The 25,834-nt window shown below is 40.5% G+C and overlaps 1 protein-coding gene across 7 annotated transcripts in view; it reads left to right on the plus strand.

The window, feature by feature from the left end:
• Window positions 1–25,834, plus strand: part of PHACTR1 (phosphatase and actin regulator 1) — a 532,833-nt gene that overhangs the window by 345,026 nt on the left and 161,973 nt on the right. For all 7 annotated transcript variants that reach the window (XM_036447917.2, XM_036447915.2, XM_036447916.2 and 4 more), the window contains one exon: window positions 373–537. In XM_036447917.2, the coding sequence (XP_036303810.1) occupies window positions 373–537 (165 nt within the window). The remainder of the gene's footprint in view (window positions 1–372; window positions 538–25,834) is intronic.

The following is a 25,834-nucleotide window of genomic DNA, read 5'->3' on the forward strand; positions in this document are numbered from 1 at the left end:
AGTCTTATTTGAGAAATTGCTGGGCCAGTAGTTACACTGTCATTTGACTCTTCTGATGCCTCCCTGCCTCATGGGGAGTCTCGGTGTGTCAGGAGAGCTCTGCTCCTTCTCCTCCTCCCCCACATCTGGGTTAAGGTTAGGCAAGTTTTGGTTAGGGTCTTTGAATCCTAGGATTTGGCTGACTATCCCCGGCCTTTGGAACATGTTGGCATGACTTCCATTACAAAAAGATGAAAAGAGAAACGGAACTTCAGTCATGTGGCTTCTGTTATCTGTAACCATGGAAAACGCTGGCCATCTGTGAGGCACCCATTTTAACACTTTTTTTTCCCCCCTTCTCTCTATTTTCATCTTTTTCTTGGGAAAAACAAGCTGAGGAAGTGGAGAGGCTGGCAGCAATGCGTTCTGACTCCCTCGTCCCAGGTACCCATACCCCACCCATTCGGAGGAGAAGTAAGTTTGCCAACCTGGGAAGGATTTTCAAGCCTTGGAAATGGAGGAAGAAGAAAAGCGAAAAGTTCAAGCACACATCTGCAGGTAAGATTATTTTTTCCTTCATTTCTCACTGGGTTTTTGTTGATTTCCACTGTGTATGTTAATTAGTAGACTTTAAATTCTGTAGGCACTAAAGGAAAAAAAAAATCAAGCCTTAGAATTGCTCTTGTCTCTAATAATTATTCCATATGATTAAGACTGGCTTTTGGATTCTGTGTGTTTTCTTGTGCCTCGGAAGTGGGAGTGTTTTTAAATAACCACTTTATGTGATCTATAAATATCTGCACTTACAACTCCACCTTTTCTATAATTGAATGCTTTCATTCTAGCATTGACAGTCCATTTCTTATTTTTCATCGTTATGTTCACGGTTCCAGTAAAAATCAACACACAGCAGAAAATAAGTTATATATAGTTGTTAGCAGATAGGATAGGTTATTTCATGGAGGAATTGTCTTGAATAAGTGATTCTTGGACATGGCAGGAAAACACAGGAGAGGAGAATTGGAGCATTACTGGTGACAAAGATAACTATAGTTTGTAGCCTAGTGACAGCAAAAGGAACTTGTGGCAAGTCAGCATAGCTAAGGGGTTAAGAGCATAGACACTCTGGAGTTTGAGTACCTGGGTTCAAGTCCCAGCTCTGATGTTTGGTAGTCTCATGGCCTTTGCCCAGTTTATTTAATGCTGTACCTCAGTTTCCCCATGAATAAAAAAGGGTTATGAATTGTACCTTAAATAACTTAAAATTGAGGAGAGTTCATGTGTCACACTAGATTTTTTTAAATGAGGAAGCGTGTGCTTGAGAGTAATGTATAGGTGAAGGAGTTCTGATTTCACCTTGTTTTAGAGGAGATGCTAGAAGGGCTGTATAGATTTTTTGTTTGTTTGTTTATTCGTTTGTTTGTTTGTTTTGATTGATTTTGCTAATTATGTGTCCAGGTCATCCCAGACCTACTGTAGTACTTTTATTTATTTCTTTCTCTACATCCTAAAAAAATCAACTTGCTCTCTGTCCTCAGAATTACCACCTCCTCTATTTTTCTGGCCTCTTTCCCCTTTTCTCTCCTCTAAACATGAAAATAGGAGATATGACCTACTTTTTGTACCTGAACACTATTCCACAGACCCAGCCATTTTACTGCTAATTGCTTTTGGGGAATGAAAGAGAATAACAAAGGACAGTTGAAAAAAGTCTTGTATCTTAAACAGTCCTCATGGTAGACATCTCCAGTTCATGTTCTGATTCTGTTTTTTAGATGAAAGCCCCAGTGCCCCACTGCCATATATAACCTGTCAATTCCTGAGATTAGAACCAACTTCCGCATTCCACCAATCTCTATATTCGCCCCACTGAATTCTCCAACCTCTCGGTCATTACACAGATCTGTTAAGGTATATGTGTAGGTCGTGCATGCATCCCCAAGCACTATGGAGAGATTTACATGCAGTCGAAAGTCTAACTGGGTGACTCCTGTGAATCCCCTCTTCATGAGGTGACAAAGAAAAAAACACTTAGGCCATTGCATTGGAGAAGAGAAATCAAAATGAAATACATTCTTTAAGCAAATTACAGTGGCATCAAATTACTCATGAATCATTAAAAGTTTGAAAAAACATTCATTTAAAATTCTGTGGGGAGAGAGAATTAAAAAACATGTGACAGGCAAAAATGGAACTTTAATCATTTTTATTTTTAACTATTCTTAGCAAGTTTCTATGATTTCTGTGGCCAAAGTAGTTAAACTGATAGCTGAATGTTATGTGTGTGTAGTTGTTGTTTCTCTTTGAGAGACATTCAGGTTCCAAATTAGAGAAGCTGGAGGACATACTATGGAATATATCTGTATCACAATAGATGGATGGGTTCAAGATATAACTGAAGCTATTTTGTGGGGTTTTTTTTTTTTTAAGTCAACAGTTTACATTGTAGTGTTCCTTGTACTTAACTGGATTCAGAAATGTTATTTCTTGTTTTTGGAAAGGAGAGACTTTCTATGCTAGTTTTTAGCCAAAATGAGAAAACTATTGTCAACATAAGAATATTTAATATCATAAATTACATATTTGCTCAAGTAATACTTTGAATTACAAACTTTCCTACACATGGATAAGAATAAAATATTAAATATACAAAAGGATTAATTGATTGATTGTGAGAAGGTAATTGGTTTGCAAGTTTTAGCTGGAATGCATATATTTGTCTTGGCTGTGTATGTATATAATATCATTTCATATGCACCGTAATGTCCATGATTTTAAATACAAAGAGTAAGTCCATATATTGCATTTATATTATGTCTTTGTATTTAAAAATGTATGTGTGTTTTTTTAACACAAAATTACATTAACACAGTGCATGATTGGCTTGTTATTATTTCCACAATGAGTTACATTTATAATTTGCCATAATTCTCTACCATATACTATAGATTTTCTGTAACTCAAGATATGGGACATGTGCATCTGCATATATGCAACACCTTCAAATATTGCTTTGCAAGTTGTATAGAAATAAAAAAAGCTACATTAGAAAATTATGATCTCAAGATTTTCCTAAATTTTGGCATCAATAGATACTATACGAAATTTTCAAAGATAGATCATGTCTCATGCTGCTCATATGCCCCTCCTATTCAAAGGCCAGTGTCCTAAAGGCCTTCAGGATTAAGACCCAGGGCTGAGTTCAGCAAGGTGGCCAAAGCACTACAGGACAGGGTTCCTCTCAGAAGCTTCTCTGCATCATCTGTGAGTGCAGGAGAGCCGTAACGCACAGAACGTAAAACAATAGGTTCTCAGGGAAATGGCCTCCACCTGCTTTTCATCCTGCCCTCAGACACTCCATTCCGCCCAGGCCTGGGGAGCAATTAGGCTAAGGCCCAGCATCTTTTGTGTTATTGGCAATTGGTGTCCACAAAACATTCTATACCTGCCCCAGGAACAAAAACAGATTATAACATGTGAAACAGAACACACAGTGCCTCCTCAAATAGTCAGCTGCAGCCAACTTATCCAAATTTCTTATAAATAGGACTGTATTTAGAAAAAATACCCTTGACAGGAATAAGCTGTGAAGATGCCACCAAGTTGTGCTTTTGTTTCCTTTGAAGTTGCATGGGTTGGCCTTGGAAATCTACAGTGTGCCAAAGTTTCCTTTGTGTGTGTAAGCTTTACTGCATACCTATGGCTTTGAAGAAAAACAACAGCAAAACTCCCTCAGCACCTACCACGTGCTGAAATTGTACTTGGCCCTGGAATGTATTTGTGAGCAAAACTAGACCTTGTCGGTGACCTTGTGGCCTGCACAGTGTTGCTGGAGAGGCAAATTATCAAATCACAAGAAGAAAGCTAGGTCACAGCTATGAAAGAAAGGTCCTTGGAAGAAAGAAAGAATGAGGCATCAGGGGAACTTCCTCTGAGGGAGGGTTAGGCATTTGCATCCAGGCAGTAGACCAGCATGTGCAGAGTCCCTGCAGTAGAAAAAGCAGATGAACCTTCTAGTAAAGTAAGAAGGGCCAACGGCTAGAGAAGGGAGAGCAGGGAGTGTGATATGAAATGAGGCTGAGGCTGGAGATATAAGATTGAACCTACACTAGGCCTGCATCCTTTAGAACAAATTAGACAAGAGTGTGAGTGATCACAGATAGACCAATTAGGAGGTCATTGGCAGAGGATAGTAAATTGGACTAATATTTGGTGGTAGGAATGGATGGATTTGGGTGCTGTTATAAGGAATAAGTGATTGAACTTGATGACAGGCAAATGTAGGAGAGACAAAGAGAAGTGTCACAGTTGACATTTTCATGTTGGTTAAGGGTATGTGGGGGTGGCCTTTCCCAGAATGAGTATTTTGGGAAAATGGCAGGTTTGAAGGAGTGGGGGCAGGGTGAGAGTGTGGGGGAGATAAGATTGCAAGTTTTGGTATGTGTTTGTGTTGACCTTGTGATAGCCAGAGTTGGCAGTTGATTATATGGATAGCAAAGAAGAGGTCTGTGCTTGATATGTAAATGTTGGGTCATTTACATACATATGTCAATTAGTGATGACCAAGTATGAGATCATTAGGGAACAAGTATAGAATAGAAAGAGAGTCAAAGTTGGTTCTAATGGACAAAGGAAGAATATCATTACTAATAACTGAGTGGAGAAGGATGAACCTATTAAGGAGCTATAAAGGCAGAGACTCCAGAGGTGGAAGAAAAACCAGGAGCATATGATGTGATGGAGCTAGGACTGGAAATGCTTCAAGGATGGTATACTGAACTGTGTTCAGTACTATAATTTCAAGTGATGTATAGAAAAACACCCTTGACTTTAGTGATTCTGATCCATTAGAGGTCATTGATGATTTAGCAAAAGCTCTCTGGGTGAATTGTTTGGGGATAAATGCCCGATTAGTGTAGAATGAGAAATTAGAAGGAAAGGGAATAATAAGGCTACATCTTTAAGAAGTCTGGCTGTGAAATGAGGAAGAGATATCGGACGAGGATGGGTGATGGAGAAAACGTGTGTCTATAGAGACTCAAATGTATGTGATTTGATTGGGAGGGGGCTGTCTGTGCCTTCTGATTTGTAGTTGCTCTTTTACAATAAAAGTGACATAAACATGACCAACCAATGTGAAAGATCCCAGAGAGAAAAGGAGTTAGAAAATGTATGAGACCTAATAAATCAGGTAAGGGAACTGAGAAGTTAAGAGTGCGTGGGATGTAAAGCCCAGATAAAAGGGTTGGTATCAGAAGTAATGAGCACCTCCTCCACTGAAATGGAGGGAAGCAGTGGGCTGGCTGCAGAGATAGGAGTCAGGAACTTTCCAGCAACCCTATCTGATGGAAGAGTTTCTTCTTTAGGTAATAAGTGAGGTTGTCTCCTCACAAAGAGGAGAGGAGGGATTATTTAGAGGAAAAGCCCATTTCAGGTTGATGATTATGAATCTTCACAGTACTGCTACTTGTTTTAGCCATTTTGGCTGTCCAGGTACATCTATGGAAGAAGCAGGTAATTGAGGGCTGGATTTTTGCCAGATGGGTAAAAAGAAAAGAAGGGGAGAGATAAATCACTACAAACTTAGTGGCATAGAGTGACAGAATCATTCTCACACACTTCTAGAGGGCAGAAGTCCAAACTCAAGGTGTTGGCAGGGTTGGTTCCTCTTGGCAGGAGACTATGAGGAAAAACCTGTGCATGCCTCTCTCCTAGGTTCTGCTAGCTGCTGGGCAATCTGTAATGTGCCTTGCTTGTTGCTGCATAGCTCAAATATCTGCTTCTGTCTTCACATTGCCTTCTCCATGTCTCAAATCCCTCCATTCTCTTAGAAGAACACCAGACATTGGAGTCAGGGTTCACACTAAACCAGGATAACCTCAACCAGAGGTTTTTAACTATATCTATAAAGACCTTGTTTCCAAGTAAGGTCACATTCTAGGTCCTGAAGGTTAGGACTTGGATATGACTTTTCAGGGACACTATTTTACCCACTTTAGTATTGGACTTTCAATTGGCTAAGGAAGGAATGGGTTGAGTATGATTAGAAAAATCAAGAATTTAAGTTCGTGGAGGTCAAAGAACTTTAAAACAGTAGGTGGGAGCAGTGGCCAGAAACCAACTAGCAGTGCAGGAGCTTGTGAGCCCAGAGCTGCATTATTGAATTAGTGATTCTCAGAATGGAGGCAAAAACAGACAAGCCTTGGCAGTGTGTGCCTTTGGTGGAAGAATAAGTCAGAAAATTATTTAAAATGTGGTACAGATCCTGTATCTACTAACAAACGAAAAACAACATAGCTTACCTGCAAAATTTCATGCTGATTTAATTTGTCATTTTCAACCAAGAAACAAAGGAACTTTCCTTTTTTATTTTAACATTCAACTAGTTGCTGAATTGATGTTTTCTTGGAAAGATTCTGTGTTCTCTTTTCTCAAGTTGAGGTGTTTCAGTTCATCATCTTCTTAGGCCAATAAAGTACTGCAATTTAATTAATTCAAAGAAAATCAAAAGTTGTATTTAAATTTTCATTCCAGCTATTAGCAAACCCAACTAATGTAGGTAAAATTGTAATAAGGCAGCAACTTCCAAATAGGATTAATTGATTGCCTGTTCCTCTACTATGCCAGACAATTAGAAACCTTCTTACACTGCCACCCAACTGCCAGTAGTAATAAAGGTCCAGGCCTTAACTATATAAGGAGTTCCCTTGGTACATATTGTGGTGCCCACTTGCTTTTGTCCACTGTTTTCTGTACAATAAAACACTGATGCAACAGGAGATTCTTAGGTACTCATATAAGTGTGGAGCTCCAGCCTTATCCTTTGGCCCCTCTGCCTCATTGGCCTTCTGCTACAGGTTCTGCTTACCCCAAAACTTCCCAGTGGAACAAGAGTCAACCCTTAATGCTGACCTGTTAGATAACTATTTCACCTAGTTCCTGGCTGCCTCTTATCCTCTGGGACAGACCCTGCTTCCTTTATTTCTTCCATCAATTTATCCAATAACTGATGACTTTAGCAACCAATAGATTTCAAGACACCCTTCCTGGGAAGCTCATCTCCAGAATTCCTAGGTTGCCATGTGATTGGGCGAGTGCATTTGCATTTCTTAGAGGAAACAGACAAACCCTAAGGTTTGCATCAGAGCTTTTCTAGATATCCTTTTATAATATAGGATTGAGGAATACAGTTAATAATAGGATTATTACCTCATATCCAGCATGAACCAACTGTTCCACTGTTAGGTCCTATGAAATATCCCTGGCATAGCTCTTGGGCTGGAAATTTATATTTTTCCCACTCAGGCAGTGAGATAAAACTGATGGGTTGACAACATTGATGAATAATCCCATGTGTTCTTGAAAGGCAGCTGATTTAGGCCTTTGTACCCTAACTCTAATGTTCCTTTGAAATTCCCCCTGTTTATGCTAGCAGAGTAATGTTATTTACTTGGTCAGAGCTTAGGTTTTTAGACTTCAAGGGTCTCCAAGATGTTAAAGGAGACAAACCCAACTGAGTTGTAAGTTATCATCTAAGGTTCCTAGGGAAATGAATGTTTAACCAAGGAGTTGGGGAATGAATGTGAGAGAGAGTCATCTGTCCTGGTAGAAATAACAGAATGTGAGAGCTCCAGGAGAAGAGAGAAGGAGATATTGACAACCTGCAGTATGAAAAGAAGCTATGACCTGGAAAGGATTGTTAGTGGAGGAGTAGAGAGTAGTGAGAAATGAGGATAAAGAGGTGGATGAGGGTCTGCTCATAAAGGGTTTTCCATGGTGTGTTATGAAGTCTACATTTTATCCTAATGCAACATCCTAATGAAGATATCAGGGGACTTGCCTTTTATAAGATTATTCTCTGTAGTATGGGGAAAGTTTGGAGTAATGCCAAATGTTGTTTCAAGTGTTTAATATAACTACTTCTGTATATTTGTGTCTGTAATGACAGAAAATTTACTTGTAATAGAATTAAGAGGACACCTCATTGCAAATTGAATATTAAGTGCCTCTACTGATTCTGGTAACAAGAGAACTGCTTAGCAGGTGGTTGATTATAATGTGGGGAGAGATGAAGATAGACTAAAATAGTGACACTAGGAACTTAAGACTGTGAACAGTTGCAAGAGATATTTAGGAGACAGAATGAGCAAGACTAAATTACAGATTAGATATGGAGGATGAGAGAAGAATAAAGAACTACTCTTCTGTTTCTCTATAAGCAGTTGGATGGGTGGAGGTACCACTCACTATATCAGGAACACTGAAGAGGAGAGAGTGTGTGGGGAAAAGATCATTTATTTGGGGGAGTTCTGGCTTTTGTGGTGTTTCTGTGACATTCAATGTGGAAGGGACATTGGACATAGAGAACTGGGTCAGCAGGGGTCTGGCTGGAAATGCAGATCTGGGCATCTGGGTCATCTTTGAGGTCATGAGATGAAAACTCCAAGGAGAGAAATGGGAAGTAAGAGAAACTGCCTCAGCACCCTGAGGACTATCAGCCTGTAAGCTAGGAGCAGAGACAACAGAACCTACAGAGAAGGTGGACAAAGCCAACAGGAGAGTTAGAAAGCCAGGGAGGACCAGTGGTATCACCTGACCAGAGCAGGAGAACATTGAAAAAAGAAAGAGTGTGCACTTCACCAGGTTCTGACAAGATAGTAAGGACTGAGATGAGTCCAATGGTTTCAGTGACAACTGGTCATTGGTGTTCTTGGGGAGAACAGTATCAGGAAAGCTGGATCGCTGGCTTCACATAGCATATGGCTGAGGAATATGTCAGGGGGAAGGAAGCAGACTTCTTCTTTGAAGAAGTTTGGCTAGAAAGGAGGAGAAATATGTAGTAATCACCAAAAGGCTATATGAGCTTGAGGGAGGTGTTGTTTGTTTAAGACTAGTCGGATTGTGTCAAGCTGCAAAATTTGCCTTAAAGTGGCTTTGGCATTCCAAGGAAAACAGAAACATCAGTAGAGTGGCTATTATGCCAAATAAATATATTTCCACACATTTTTCAGCAATGACAATTCTCATGATTAGGAAAAATAAACATGCAAGTAATTGAAGCACTATTTAGCATCTGATTTTAATAAGAAATTATCAAACCAAGTTGTATAGCTTTCAGTGTCTGACTGTAACACACATTCCTTTTGGGCGATTGGAGCATTCAGTTTCTTTAAGAAAGAGGTTGAGCACCGAAACTGGTTTGGCTCAGTGGATAGAACGTCAGTCTGCGGACTGAAGGGACCCGGGTTCAATTCCGGTCAAGGGCATGTACTATGGTTGTGGGCACATCCCCAGTGGAGGGTGTGCAGGAGGCAGCTGATCGATGTTTCTCTCTCATTGATGTTTCTAACTCTCTATCCCTCTCTCTTCCTCTCTGTAAAAAAAAATCAATAAAATATATTTAAAAAATAAAGAAAGAAAGAGGTTGAGCAAGGACAGGCAAAGGCATCTTTTTACCTGTATATCCACCAGAACCCTCAAAGAGAACATCTAGGTGTTAGACAACAAAGGTGACTTAATGGCCCTGATTCTTTTTTAAAAATCACTTATTAGATGGTATAGACTAAAGACTATGAAAATTAGTACTTTCCTAGAGCAAGAGTTACAAAGATATAATTGTTTTCTCTCCAAATGAACTTTACCCATCATTCTGCTATATGTCAAGAGTATAAAATCCTTAATGACAGTGACTCTGCCTTTCCCCCCTCTGTCTTCCAGCATTGAGCAGAGTACCAGACATTATGGGTGCCCAAGTGAGGTGGTCAGCCCACTATATATATTTTTAATCCTCACCTGAGGATATGTTCATTGACGAGAGAGAGAGAGAGAGAGAGAGAGAGAGAGAGAGAGAGAGAGAGAAAGAGAGAGAGAGATCAGTTGCCTCCTGTATGTGCCCCAATGGGAGCATCAAACCTGCAACCTAGTTATATGCCTGGACCAGGGAATTGAACCCACAACATTTTGGGATGACACTCCAACCAACTGAGCCACCCAGCCACAGCCAGCCCACTATATTTTTGAGGTCTTCTGTTTATAAGATCTGAGAGAGGAATGGGCAGCACACAGTAGAAGGTCCAGCCTTTGAAGTACTTGCCTTCATTCATGATTGCCTTTTAGTTTATCAGAGTTGTGCACATGTCAGACTCAATGGCAGTGTGTTGAATCTCAGGTCATTTGTGCAGCACTATTGTTTGGGTTATGTGTTGCTATGTAATGAAACATCCCTTAACTTAGTGGCTTAAAACAACAACTTAGTCATAGTATCTTCTGTGGCCAGAGGATTGACTGAGATCAGCTGAGTGGTTCTTCTGCTGGCCTCTCATAGTGGGTCTCATGTGTCTGAAGACATATGGAATCAGGGTCATCTAGAATCACTGAGGCTCATGGGGGATATGGGGAGAGCTGTCCCCTCTCCTTCTCCATGTGTTTTCATAGCTTTTCCATATGAGCTCTCCCCATGTCCTCTCCAGCAGGGCTGCTCAGGACCCCCAGGAGCACCAAAGTAGACACTGCTGGGCCTTTTAAAGACTCAAGTCCAGAACTGGCCCTGTACTACATTCGCAATATTCTGTTGATTAAGACAAGTCACAGAAGCAGCCTAGTTGGAGCAGACAAACAAGGATATGAATGCAAGGGTATGAATTCATCAGGGGCTGTCTTTGGAAGTCAGCTGCCACTGTTGTTCAAGGTGTGACAAAACTACAGTTGCTGTTTATTCCCTTCTACCTAGGCATAAATTGCTTCAGTAGTTACTATCATCTTGATTTTTCCATGGATGTGAAATATGCATGACTCTTTCCATGCCTTGTTGACTTTAATTTCCCAGAAGACCTACATGGTGTTATTAATTGCATTTGACAGATAAAGAAACTGAGGCTTAGAGAGGCTAAATAATTTCCAGTTAGATGGCAAAATTTAGCCTATGCTTGTATTACCTATGTTGCATTTTGGATCCCTGAGTATGAGAACTCTTTAATTCAGATGTTTTAAAATATAATTCATCTCTACTTCATGGTAATATTACAAAATGTTTTTCTTTTCTGACACATCTGTATATAGCTAAAATATGAAGGAAGAGAAGTCATAATATGAGTCTTTTTTTAATGCCCTTAGAGCAGTGGTTACCATCTCACTTGTCTTTGCATCTCAGTGTCCAGCTTGATGCATGTACAAGGCAGACACTACTTGTCGAATGGCTAAGAGAGTGAATTGATACTGGCTCCAAACAAAGACCATTCAAAATCATTGCATTAATGTTTTATATGAAACACAATCTCTTTCTTCTATATAACATATAGGAATAAAATATGCATTGAAAGGTAAGCAAACATTACACAGGCCTCTGAGGTGGTTGCTAGATTTGGGGTTCAATATTCCCAGAACTAATTCTATGAAAGGACACAAGCCTTCCAGCATTTATCATTAGATGTGTGTTTGGTGACTGACTTCTAAGTTCAGCAGGAGCTCCGTGCAGGAAGGTAGTCAGAGGCAGTGATCACAGCACAGACCAGGCAGACTCACTGCAAGTTCCTCAGGTCAGGTCCTCCCCTTGCTGTTCAGTTCCTTCATCTAAAATAGAAATAAAGCTGGCACCTCACAGAGTTGTGAGGATTGAAAAGGAACTTAATTCTGGAAAGCTCTTGGAATCATACCTTGCAGAGAATAATTCTAAGTTTTATCTACCATGAGTTCTTTTTCTAGAAATTCATTAAAAAACAAACATCCAGGACCAAAGCAAGACTCCTTATTTCCAGTCTTTAAATGGTGTGTATACCAGATGACAACCCTGATGGAGTTTCTTAGATGTAGGTGGTGTTTCTTCCGGTCCTTGGTTTTGGGGCCTAATTTCCAACACTGTACAGTTCCACGGAGTTGGAGTTTATTCCGTGTTTTCCTGGGCTCCAACTAGCTCACTGAACTATTTCCTCCTCTCAGTGAATTCACAACTTAGAGAATAGACACAGTGGCTCTGAGTAAGTGCTCCTCCTATTTCCCCTTGGCTGCATCATAGACAGAAGCACACACAGCATGCAAAGAGGTGCTCTCAGGGGAAGTAACGTGTGTGTTGTCTTTTGTGGAAATATTAGAGCTCTGTGGCAAGTCAGATTGCTCAAAAATGGAGAAAGATGTAAACAGGAGGACTGTATGCTCTATTTTCCATCCCTACATGTCTTTGAGGGTAAAATGAGATGCCATGACTATGGAGGGCAGGGCAGGGAGCACTAACAGGTCTGTGCCAGGCAAGGTGGGGTACAGGTCAGTCTATACAAAGCCACCAGGACAGAACCTGCAAACCCTGAGGCCAGTTTACAAATAGAAAAGTGCTAGTTACTTTCTAAGAGAACATATTATAGAAAGGACCATTGGAACCAAGACTCTTAAAATCATTAGAATGGCCTTCATCTGCCTACCTTTCTGTGAAATTAATGAATGGGGCTTGAGTCCATTAGCATCTTTACAGAATTGAATTTCTTTGTTCCTTGCCTCCTTTTGAACTTCTTAGACTGATGTCTTGATTGCAAGTTCTGTTCCAGTGATAATTTCTTCCACAAGTAATTTACTCTCCCTTCCTTCCTCCCGCCTCTCACTCTCCAAAGTCCATGGCTGCTCCTGCCATCTGCTCCCACACCAGCAGGCCCAGATGCGGTTCCAGCTTGCCCGCCTCCAGGAGGGCACCATACACCCTGTTGCTGCCTCCCACAACCAGGCCTGGAGAGCACTTTGGACTGGCCTTGAATACTTCTCTGTGTTCTACACATTCTTCTTCCTTTATTTCTCTTCCGCCCATGTCCTAGAGCACTCATTTCTCCCAGCTCTAGTTCTAATGTCTCCACAGTTCATTCAGTTCATTAAATGGCTGCCCCGGACACATATCCCCATTGGCAGATCCAGCCTCCACCTCCAGGCCAGCCCTCTGCAGGACCTTTGCACTGTCACCCCAAATAAGTATGTCTACAGGGATGCCTTCTTTATGCCCTGACAGGCTTCCCCCCACAAGCACCCTGACTCCATTAATGATCATCATTCACGTAGGGGCCACCTTTGAATTAAGTCTACAGGATTTTATTCTGCATTCAGTACAATTATAGACCTGTGCTTTCCTTTCTCCACTATCACTTTAGCATAGACATTCATCTGAGTCCCCTTTATTTCCCCAGCATCCTTTGACCTTTTCCCTTTGACTTTTTAAATTAACATAAACTTGATAATATCACATTCATACTACTACCGTGTTTCCCCGAAAATAAGACATCCTCCAAAAATAAGACCTACTTCTGAGTGAAATATAAGGCATCCCCCTGAAAATAAGCCCCCCCGCCCCAGGCTAAACATGAGAGATTCTGAAAAGAAATGGAGTCACAAGAAATTCACCGGGAAATTCAGGAATTGGATTGTTATGATGATGCTCCAGAAGATGATGACATGATTGTCATTGAATAAATGAGTAAATTCTTGATACTGTAGGATTCACAGTTTGTCTGGTTTGTGTGGACAACTACCGTACTACAGTACCATATACAGGTAATAAATTTCCTTTATTTTCATTTAACAATAAATGTGTACCGTATTCTTCTTCATGGAAAAATAAGACATCCCCTGAAAATAAGACCTAGCGCAACTTTGGGAGCAAAAATTAATATAAGACACTGTCTCATTTTTGGGGAAACAGGGTAATAGCAACTGTAATTGCTAATAGTTGTGCCCACTAACTGACAAATACTGAACCAGCTGCGATGGAGCCCTCAGTGGTCCTGTGAGGCAGTTACAGTTCCTATGTTATATATGAGAATAATGAGGCAGAGGAAAGGCCAGGAACTTGCCTGGGATCGCTTGGCTGGTGAATGGTGAAACTATTGGGATGCAAGGCTCTCTCACTCAGAGGCTTCTAGGGTTTGCTTGGAAATATCCCTGCTATGTGTGACTGAAAAGCACAAAGAGTGAAAGATGTATTATATAATATGTGTAGCTAGATCAGTGTTAAACACACTTGAATTCAGAAAGCTGATCTCATGAACAAAAAATAATATTGCAGGTTGAACTTGGTGTTGTCAACGACTGATGCTAACCTTCTTGAGGCAGAGAAAGATTCCTATATCATAATAACTTGCCTCTTAAAAAAACATTTCCTTTATGTATTGGTTGGTTGATTTATTTTGTTGTTGGTTTCCTTGTTGAGTTGCTGGAGATATAGGAATGACTTTAGGCAAGGAATCAATTATGATTTAGGGCTTGTTTCACAAAAATAAATATCAAGTAACCTTAATAGAGAGAGAAATAGACCATGAGGCCACTCATGCATCAAACAGTTTTTGAAGGTCAGTTTTAAAGGTCTTCCTTCTTCCTTTTCTTAGCTGGAGGGAGAGTTTGGGTGGGGGTGAAGTGTGAATATAAAATGTGCGAGGTTTTGATGAAGTCACACAAATGAAAGAAAGCATTGTGTACGAAGAACCTGCTTTGAGTGGTAGTCTGACCTGGGGATGGAGGACATGTATGATAACCTCGCATGCCTCAGAGGACCTTGCTGTTGAATCACAAGGAGTTATAATTAAACGATGCTGTAAGAGGTCTTTGTGGAGAAGAAGTCGGAGAGGGGAGCTAATGATGTTCAGATGTAGATATAATTTTGGCATAGAAGACTATTGTAAGATTAGTCTATTTTTATCCCCAAATTAACCAACTGTGAGTCTGAAGAGAATGACTGTCTCTTCTATAGCATAGCAGCATCTTTGTGTGCTTTGGAAGCTGTTTTGTCCAGATTGCTGAGCCTTCCAGCCCCTGGTTTTTGGGGAGCTGTAAGATGCTCAAAAATTGTAGGAAGCTGCTTGCCACCACTGCGTGTTGTTGTCAAGGACACCTGTGAACGGGCCTTTACATGCTGCCCAGCATGTGGGAAGGGGTTGTTTAATGCGGGAGTCTGGCATCATGCTGATTACATTTTCAGATGTTTCTATGAAGATTCTATGAAGTAACTATGAGCTGTCATTCCACAATAATATGCTCCCATGTAAAACAAAAATTTATACAGCTTATCCACCGTAGCACAAAACTTCATTTCATGCATGGATACCTGGGAAGATTCATTACCAGAAAATTCACCATTACAAGGAGGAGGATTCTCACCTGCCTCATGAATGATTGAAGCATCATTTGATAGATCTGAGTTAGGTGGATATTCCCAGAGACAGTCATAATGGATGGCCACAGTCCATGTCTCTGGTGGTTCTGGAAAGATCAGTCAGATCAGGTGTGTTGAATTCTAATCGTCGCTACATAACTACATGTGTCTAAATGAGTCACTGAACATGTACATCACAACTGCAACCCCACGTAATGTAAAGGAAACTTAGAGGTGTTTTTAAAATAAAAGTAATACATTACATTAAAGTTTGAAAATAAAACATTTGCCCTTCCTGACACTTACAAATTGTGATCATTTATACACGTTTATGTGTGTTGTTTCATATAGTTTCACATAGTTTAATTCAAAGTATAAATATAATTTTGTCTTGCTCTCTTGTTTTATTTTACTTGTTTAATTTTGTGGTATGTTGTAGTGGAACTCTTACTCCTGGTCAGCTGTGTCACCTCCCTAATGACTGTCAACCATCCCCTTGGGTGTTCAGGGTTATAAATACCCTGTGCAAACATCAGTATGGGCAGCGTTTGTTTTATTTTGTCCATTCTTCTTCAGGGTGGAGACCTGATTCTGGGGCACACTGGGCATGAATATGTTTTTGTGACTCTTGCTTTCTGAAAAGGTTGTGGTGTGATGTGTCGAGTGATGACTTTGTGCTCAGCAGTGTTGGAATAGGAGATGTGAGTGGTGCTGTTATACAGTATGTGTGTCAGTGGGAAGTCAGCCAGCAACCAGGGTAGCAGAGGCTCTTTTCTAGGCTCTTCCATCATCAGCTAGTCTGTTCCTCAGGGAACTGGGATGGTCCTTAGGGAACATGTGATCATCAGCCTCTGTTTAGGCTGATTTGAATATTGCAATCCACTAGTAGTCTAGCATTTTCCTCCTCAGAATAACTGAACTTTAGTGAGAACATTAATATGGACCAGCTGGGAGGTACCTGGTATTATTACCAGTATTAACTAGCAGAAACCGTAAAGATATATTATTTACAAGTGGGCTCTGATATCAAATTAACAAGAAAAAATAAAATACTTGAGGGTATAGCAGAATCTTTCCTAATGGTTTGTTATTTCAGGTGAATTACATGAAAACGGAAATTCTTTAACCACTGATTTTGAGGCAAAGGGATCTACCAAGAGGAGGCTTAGAAGAGACCAGATCACAGGCCCCTTTTTGTCATATTAGGAACAGGACTTTACCTGTAGGCAGTGAGTCACCATTACAGATTTAATTCAGGGAAGTAGCACAGTTCACATTTTCAATTCAAAACAAATTATCTGATTGCAAATGTCCCATATACATAAAAAGATCTTATCCTCACTTGTAATGAATAAACATAACAAAACAAATTGAAACTAGTGAGATGCTGTTTTTCACTTATGGCTTGGGCAAAGATAAAAGAAATCGATTAGTACACTGAGTCAGCTAGGAAAGTGGGAAACAGCCACTCACTTACAGTGCTGGCGGGAGGATGAATCAGAGCAAGCTTTTCAGAGGACAATTTGGCAAGAGTAACCAGAATTTCAAATGCACTTACCTTTGACCTTGCTATTCATCATATCTAGCAAAGGACGTTCAGGCAAGGAAAAAGATTCCAAACAGGAAAAGAAGGTGCTTCCTAAAAACAGCTGTGAGGAAGGGCATGCTTGGAGGAGCTATAATTTCCAGGAATTTAACCTACATGTGTGCTTGCAAAAATACAGTGAGATGGATGTGCAAGGTTGTTCACCATAGATTATTTATAATATCTGAAACTGGAAACAGGACAAATACCATTAGCAGGCCTGGTTACATAAATCATGTTCTTTGTATAATAAAACAGTGAAGTGCCACTGAGACACACACAAAAAAATATGAGGTGGAGTTTTATATTTAAACTAGATACCTGGTGCATGAAATTCATGCATGGGGGCGGGGGGGAGGCTTAGCCCAGCCTGCACCCTCTCCAATCTGGAAACCCTTGAGGGATGTCCGACTGCCTGCCTTCCTGATTGCCCCTAACTGCTTCTGCCTGCCAGCCTAATCACCCCCTAACCACTCCCCTGCAAGCCTGATTGATGCCTGCCTAACTGCTCCTCTGCCAGCCTGTTTGCACCTGCAGGCCTAGCCACCCCTAACTGCACTCCCCTGCAGGCCTGATCATCCCTAATTGCCCTCCCCTCCAGGCCTGGGTACCCCCTAACTGCCCTTCCCTGAAGGCCCGGTCGCCCCCAACTTCCCTCCTTTGCTGGCCTGGTCACCCCTAACTGTCCTCCTCTAAAGGCCTGATCGCTCACAACTGCCCTCCCTTGCAGGCCTGGTTCCTTCCAACTGCCCTCCCCTGCTGGCCATCTTGTGGTGGCCATCTTGTGTTCACATGGGGACAGGATCTTTGACCACATGGGAGCAGCCATCTTTGTGTGTTAGAGTCATGGTCAATTTGCATATTACTATTTTATTAAATAGGATAGAGGCCTGGTGCATGGGTAGGGGACTGCTGGTTTGCCCTAAAGGGTGTCCCGAATCAGGCTGGGGGTTCCCTTGGGGTGTAGGGTGGCCTGGGCAAGGGGCCTGTGGTGGTTTGCAGGCTGGCCACACACACCCCCACCCCCCAACCCTAGTGACCCAAGCAGAGGCCCTGGTATCGGGATTTATTTATCTGCTACAATTAAAACTTTGTAGCCTGGAGCAAAGCCAAGCCTCCTGCTTGCTCCATGGCGGCAGCCATTTCTGTTGGAATTTATTCATCTTCTATAATTGAAACTTTGTAGCCTTAAGTGGAGGCCTAGGCCAGTCAGGGTGTACGGAAAGCTTGGCTTCCTCCATCACCAGGGAAACCCAAGCCTCCCTCCTGCTCACTCAGTGGCTGCAGCCATCTTGATTGGGGTTAATTTGCATGCCCACTCCTGATTGGATGGTGGGCGTGGCTGGTGGTGTAGTGGAGTGATGGTTAATTTGCATATTGCCCTTTTATTAGATAGGATATGGAGAGAACTTTAAGGTGTACAGTTAAGTGAGAAAAGACAGGTAAGGTTCAGAGCAGTATGTGTGTTATAATATTATTCATGTTAATTTTATTTATTTTTTAGTTCAACATTCCATCTTTTTTGTTTTTTAACAAAATTTGTATGTATTTAAGATATGCAACTATGATGGTTTGCTATACATTTAGGAAAATGATCATTATATTCAATTTAATTATCATATTATTTCCTCACATAGTTACCAATTTTTATACATGATGAAAGTCTACTGAGTCTACTGAAGTCTACTCTCTTAGCAAATTCCCAGTACTCAATGCACTATTATTAACTAAGGCATAGATTGTATGTTTAATGTTGGTTTCTAAATAAAAATGTTTTCTGCAAAAATATGGAAGAAACAGTTGAGTGTGGTGGTTTGGAGGAAATAGCACTGGATATTGAGATAAGACAAAGGAGGAAGGTTTGGCATTTCATCATTCTTCTTTCTTTATTTGAAGAATTGACATTGGTATGTGTTACTTTTATACAAAACTAGAGGCCTGATGCATGAAGATTTATGCAAGAATGGGCCTTCCTTCCACTGGCTGCCAGCACCATCTTCACTCTGGCTGGAGCCGCCTTTTCCGCCTTCCCATGCTGCCCAGATGCCTGGAGTGGCTGGGGTAATGCAGAACGCCTGTATTGTCACAATGGCACTTAGTTTCTGCATATGCAAATTAACCCATCATCTTTGTTGGTTTAATTTGCATACTCACTCCTGATTGGCTGGTGAGCATTGCAAAGGTATAATCAATTTGCATCTTACTCCTTTATTAGTGTAGATAATTTAAAAAAATACAGTTTACTAAATTGTAGGTGGCCAAAATTACCTTTGCTTCATTTAATCTTAATTTATCAACACACATATTAAGTGCCCCTCACTCTTCCAAGTTCCTTACATTTATTAGCTTACATAATTATCACAAATCATACAAGACAGGAACTATTTTCATTCTCATTTTGTAAATGAGGAAATGGAGACACACAGAGAGTTAAGCCACTTTCAACAAGATCACACAGCTGTTAAAAAGCCTAGGTAGGATTTGAACTCTAGAAGCCTGGCACCCAGCCCACTATACTTTTGTTTAATATTTTTATTTTCTAGCATAAAAACAGGACTCTGTTTCCTAAAATAAGGTCTTGGTAACAACTGACTTGTACACTATTCTTTGTGGCCAATTTGAAGTTCATTTTGTTTAGTCTCTAAATAATTTTACTTCATAAGAAGCTGAAGCTATTCTGGCTTCTGTTTCAGCAGGTAACTCTTTTCTAAATGCAGAATTTGCTCAGTCTTCATCTGCCAATGATCAGGCTGTTACATAAAGGTGTGAACTGCTCCTTGATTCCCCTTCTCTTTATCAACCTTAGTTTTACTTTCTGAGAGGGAAATCCACAGTTAACTCTTCCAGGCATGCTGTGAACCTCATCAGTGATTGGCCAGGACACATTCATATCTGTCTTCTATAAGCTGCAGGCTCCCAGACTGGGCCATTTGACCACTCCATCCATAGCAGAACCCATTATAGTTCAAGGTCATAAGCCAACTGCTCTTTCTGCTCTTTGTCTCTATGCATATTTTGCTTGGAAAACAAAATATACTGTAAGTTAGCTAGAAATCAGGCAGAGTTATTAGATGAATACAGCTAAAAATTTCACTCTTTTCAGAATTATGTCATGGAAATGACAATAGTATTTGATCAGATATACCTTCTTAGCATTGGAGTACTTGAAAGCACAACATAAGAGAGCATCTTTCTTTTTCTCATTATCTTTTGCTACTTAATAGTTAACAGTGCCCCGTGGTGTAGCTCAGGTTTCTCCTGAAAATTCCTGTTCAATAAATACTTCCCCAAGATTCCATAAATGCCAAACCCAGAAAATTGAGAGCTAAATAAGACAAAGTCTGCCCACACTACACATACTCTTGGAATGAAACAGAGCTGGCAACCAATAATTATAGGCTTCAAGATTCATGGGGATGAGGTATACACAGTGCTCTGGAACCACAAAGGGAGCTATTGACTTGATTTAGTCCCACATGAGAATTACTGCACAGGGAGATGGCCTAAAGTCATCATTGGGAAATTTTAGTCCCTTGAGTTATTTCAGCCCTTGTGCATACATGCAACACCTGTGCTACCGGGAACTGCAAGCACGGGTAGCTGTGTGAAAACACTGTAGAGTCTGGGCCACTGAATGTTCACACCTGAGAGTGGTTCAGCATTCGGTGTTTGATTCATGAGCAGTTGTTTTATACTTACTAAGTGTTAAGCACTGTGTTAGGCCCTTGGATACAAATATGAAAAAATTAGGTAGCTACCCCCAGACTTGAGTCTGGCCCAATGATTGCAGGGGTAGAGATGGCAATAGAGAGTTGAGGACCAGAGAAGTCAGAGGAAGATTCTGTGAGGACTTTGGAATTGGTGTCAATTGTCTATAAAGAGAAGATATATTCCAGATATGGGAAGAAATGCTGCAAAATCATGTCCAAAAAATTATTAAAGAAATTTAAGGGATATAAGAGCAGATCAGTGCGGATGCTCTGAGAGATCGGGAAAGAGTGCTGCTACCCTCAACCTCCTCTAAAGGGCTTGTGAATAAGAATAATAGATGAGAGTTACTGTATCCTTAATATTCCAGGTACTACTCTAAATGTGGTTTATGCTTTTTCTTGTTTAACTCTTACTGCAGCCCCATGAGGTATCCTTATCCCCAGTTTGCATTTGTGCAAACTGAAATGCAGGGAAATTTAAGAACTTGCCAACATCTTGTCTCAGTGACTTGGGAAGGCAGAATCTATCGGGTCCTTTGTGCTTCAGAACCTGCAAATGTAACCAGAGCACCACAGTTAGAGTCCTTACACAGTGGCTAGAATTTGATGGGTAGAATTAGTGGAGAGGATATTCCAAACCAAGCAAATGGGATAAGCAAAGGCACAGGTGGGATATGGGAAGTGTACTTTAGAAGTCTGTCTAGTTGGAACATGGGTTCATAATAGGCAGGTGCAGGCTAGATATGTTAGGATTAGATCATGGAAAGTAGTAAAGATTCCAGAGTGAGCTCTTATTCCCTTGGACACTTTTGAGCAAGGAGGTGACATAATCACAGCTGGCCTTTGGGTGACTCACTGGCAGTTCCAGACATAGCTGCCAGGGGAACAGTAGAGAGCCTGGCTGGGGGAGGCCCGTTAGAAGGCTATTATAACAGTTTGCACAAGAGATAATTGAAGCCTGAATGGGTGGTGGCCTCAGCCATGAAAAGGAAAAGAGAGATTTGAGAGACACAGAGGAGGTAGAAATGACAGGACTGGGGAGACAAGATGTGGGGCGAGAGAGGAGAAATCAAAGACAGCTCTCAGGTTTTGACCCTGGGTGACTCATGATTAGTAGCACCTTGGGTAACAGTTGAATTTAGGAGATAAGAAATAAAGGTCATTCTCTTTTTTGACAAGAAGTCCTCGAGGCTGCAGATAATATAGAGGCCCCACCACACTGAAGCAGAGGCCATCTGCTGAGAGTGCAGGGCACCCAGGCTCATGCCGCTGTGTCTTGACAGGATAGGGAGTCATTTAACCCTATGAATAAGTTATGTTTGTTCTCTAGGACTCCTCTAACAAAGTACCACAGACTGCGTGTCTTAAATAATAGAAATTTATTGTCTCACAGACCTGGAGGTCGTAAGACAGATCAAGGTATCAACAGCGTTGGTTCCTTTTGCCAGTTGTAAAAGAGAATCTCTTTGATGCCTCTTTCCTGGCTGCTGTGGTTTGCTGACAACCTTTGTCCTCCTTGACATACAGATGCAACATTCTGATCTCTACCTTTATTTTCATGTGGTGTGCTCCCTGTATGTGTTTCAGTGTCCAAATGTCCCCTTTTTATAAGGATTTCAGTCATATTGGACTAAAGGCCTATCCTACCTCTAACATGACTTCATCCTAATCTAACTAATCACATATTTAATGGCCTTATTTCCAAATAAGATTACATCCTGAGATACTTGGAGGATAGGACTTCAACATGTGAATTTGGCAGCAGGGGGAAGGAAGGGGAGGGGAGAGGAAAGTAAATACAGTTCAGCTCATACCAGCAGAATGAGAGGAAGGCCTTTTTTGCTCTCAAAAGACAACCAGGTTTCTGTTCTTAAGCATCTTCTGGAGATTTATGAGCAAGTCGTATTGACTTAAAATATTATCACTATATCAAGGGTACTCATTATAATGAACATGATTATCTGATCATTATAATGTACACCTGAAACTAACACAAAATAATATTGAATGTAAACTGTAATTGAATAAGGAAAGTAAAAATATATGTATATTATCACATCAATAAGATCTGAGGTCTGTTGGCAACTCCTTATTGACTTGCAAATATTTTTTTTATTTATTATTTTTATTGTGTTGTCATTTGTGCAAACCTTTATTTTCCTCAGCATTTTTTTTATTGTTTAAAGTATTACATATGTCTCCTTTTTTGCTGATTGACACCCCTTCTCCCTGCCCTGTCCACTCCCAACCCTGAGGCAAGCTCCCACTGCCCCAGTGTCTGTGTCCATTAGTTATGCTAATATGCATGCATACAAGTCTTTTGATTGACACCCCTCCCTGCCCCTTGACTCTGGATCTATTTTTGTTCATCAGTTTATGTTGATCATTATATCCCACATCTGAGAGAGATCATGTGAAATTTATCTTTCTCCGACTGGCTTATTTCACTTAGTATTGTATAATGCTCTCTAGGTCCATCCATGCTGTTGCAAATGGTAAAAGTTCCTTCTTTTTTATAGTAGCATAGTATTCTGTTGTGTAGATGTACCACAGTTTTCTAATCCACTTATCTGCTGATGAGCACTTAGGCTGTTTCCAAATCTTAGCTATTGTGAATTGTGCTGCTATGAACATAGGGGTGCATTTATTCTTTCCTATTCCTTGAGATATAGTCCTAGAAGTGATATTTCTGGGTCAAATGGCAGTTCCAGTTTTTACTTTTTGAGGAAACTCCATACTGTTTCCTCAGTAGCTGCACTAGTTTGCATTCCCACCAGCAGTGCATGAGGGTTCCTTTCTTGCAAATACTTTTAAAGAATCTCAGTACCTCAGTTATTCCTGTGAGTAGCATCCTTCTGGTTTCCCAGCTCTAAAGCACTTTGGAGCAGTGATAATCCTCCCAAATATCCTATTCCAGAAAAAGTCACTCCATAACCAGCAGCATGTGCTGAATAACTGAAGAATTCTCACTTGGGAATAAATTGCTTGTGAGAAAGAACAGGTGAAGACCAGAGCCTGAGCTAGGAGTACCAGGACGTTCCAGTGTGAATAGCCCCACGTCCAGCTCCCAATGGAAAGTGATGTGTGCCCACTTCGTTCTTGTTTAAACATGAAGCTTTGTCAATGAAACAGTTTAAAGTTTTTAATTCAAATACAGTGTTTTCTACTTGGAGAATGAATTATATCATCATGTTAAAAAGAAAAGAAAAGAAAAAACTCTCCCCCCAAAAAAAACATTTTTAAAGGTATTTAATTTTTAAAAACTAACCCTCCTCCTCATAAGGCTTGTAGGCTATTATGTCCAAGCAGGATCGGAGAAAAAAACATTTGGATCAAGATACATGGTCCTTTCTCATAAAAAGGAAATGCCAACGCAGGAGCGCTGGGCTGGGCTCTTTACTAGCATGTGAGATGGCTTGTAGGTTTGGGCATCCCAGAGATGAACAGATGCCCATAAATGAATCACAAAGAGCTCTGTCCTGGGTGTTTGTAATTCAGACCCAGTCTTTCCCTAAATAACTCCTTGGTGGTTTTCCATTTTCGTGTGAGTATATTTACATTTACACCCCATTTATATGATTTGCTAGAGCTGGAAGCTGATAGCTTAAACTTTTTTCTTCACTCCCAATTTTCATTGCCCTCCCAATCTCTATAGCCCTGAAAATGAGCTTTTCTGAGCTTCTCATTAATTTTTCACTTCTCTCCCTGCAGGAGATGCACAGATATACAGCACTAGGATTGCAGGCCAAAGGATGCTTGGCAAGCCACTCCTGTGCCTGGCAATAGATTTCAGAAACACACCTCCAGGGATTTTTGACATGGGAAATGCCCAGTACCTGCTCCCACTCTAATTACAGGGTTCCCATTATACCTTCAGAAAGTTTCACTATTTCCCAATACAGGATGTGCAGTAATATGCTCTCTGTTTTCTAAATTGGGTATTAAATTAAGAGTTAGCAGTGTGATAAACTAGCAAGATCACTGGTCTGGCTGTTACTAGCTTTATGGCTGTGGACAGCTGAGATCACCCCTGACCTTTATCTCTTCATCTTCAAAATGTGAGGCTCAGATTAGACCATCTCCAAGATTCTGTTACATCTAACCCTCCTGTCATTTTGACAGCAGCTGAGCATTTTTCTCTACAGGTATAAAGAAAGGTCATTTAACAAGTTCTCTCCATGTCACTGTTTCTCTAGCTAAGAACAGGATCTGTGTGTTGGAAGGCTTAAAAAAATGTGCCTGCATCAGCTTGATGTAAGAAATATGCCACATATAAATCTTCTAGTTAGAACACCTAATTGCTAGTTCTTCGTCTTGACATTTGATGCTGTCTCCTGACCATCCCTGCTCTCTTCTCATTGACCCTTATAAACATCAGACCTGATTTAGCAGATTGAACACGTTTCTTTTAAAATATATATATATGTATATTTTTATTAAGTTTATTTTATTGAGAGGAATGGGTGGGGGAGAGACAGAAACATTCATTGGTTGCCTCCTGCATGCTCCTGACTGGAGATACAATCCACAATGTGGGTATGCACCATGACTGGGAATCCAACCTATGACCATTCAGTACTCACGACGAAGCTCAACCAACTGCGCCACACTGGCCAGGACTGAACAGATTTCTTTAGGGGCCTTTTAAAAAGTTATTTCAATACCTGGAGTTTCAGGTTCTGTAGGACAAAAGTGGGATAGAGTCCTCTGTAATGAGCTGTGACCATGAACTTGCCCAACTGACAAAAAAAAAAAAAAAAAAAAAAAAAAAAAAAAAACCTGAAATTTTTACCCAGCTGGCTTACTTGGAACTAGGGTGTCTGTCTACAGAGTCCAGATGGATAAGGCTTTCGGGATGCTAAACTAACTAAATCAGTGGTACACGTGATTTCCTGTAGCAAAGTCCTCTAAAAGAAGAGAACCTTATGAATATATAGATGGTCTTCCAAGAACTAATAATTCAAATGCACAGTGAATAAAATAGGGTAATAGCTACTTTCATCACCCTGCACTGCCTCTGTCTGATGTCTAGAAGTAATTATCTTGGGAATGAACTCTTTGGGTCAGGAGCCAGGAATGCTGTTACTAAAAACTAAATTCCCTTACATTGTCCTTGAAGACAATAAACAATGTCTCAAGAAAAAAAATACAAAAAGAAAAGCAGATGGAAAAAACAATAAAGAGATGTTAAGGATTTAGTACAATAATGTTTAAAAAATTTTCCCCACCTAAGTTTTATGACATCTTAGATTTAGAGCTTTTTGGAAAAGAAAAAAGTTTGTAATGGCTTGCTTCCATGACTAACAGAAAAACTGAAGAAATTTTCAGGCTGAGCTGAAAATGAGAATATTTTTAGAAAAATACAGCAAGGACTTGGAGTGCCAACAATTTGTTACATCAACATTAAATCAGAATGTGTTGAATAACCAATAGATTAGTTCTTCA

The sequence above is a fragment of the Pipistrellus kuhlii genome, unplaced genomic scaffold (genome assembly GCF_014108245.1).
Source record: "Pipistrellus kuhlii isolate mPipKuh1 unplaced genomic scaffold, mPipKuh1.p scaffold_m20_p_2, whole genome shotgun sequence".
NCBI classification, from domain to species: Eukaryota; Metazoa; Chordata; class Mammalia; order Chiroptera; family Vespertilionidae; genus Pipistrellus; species Pipistrellus kuhlii.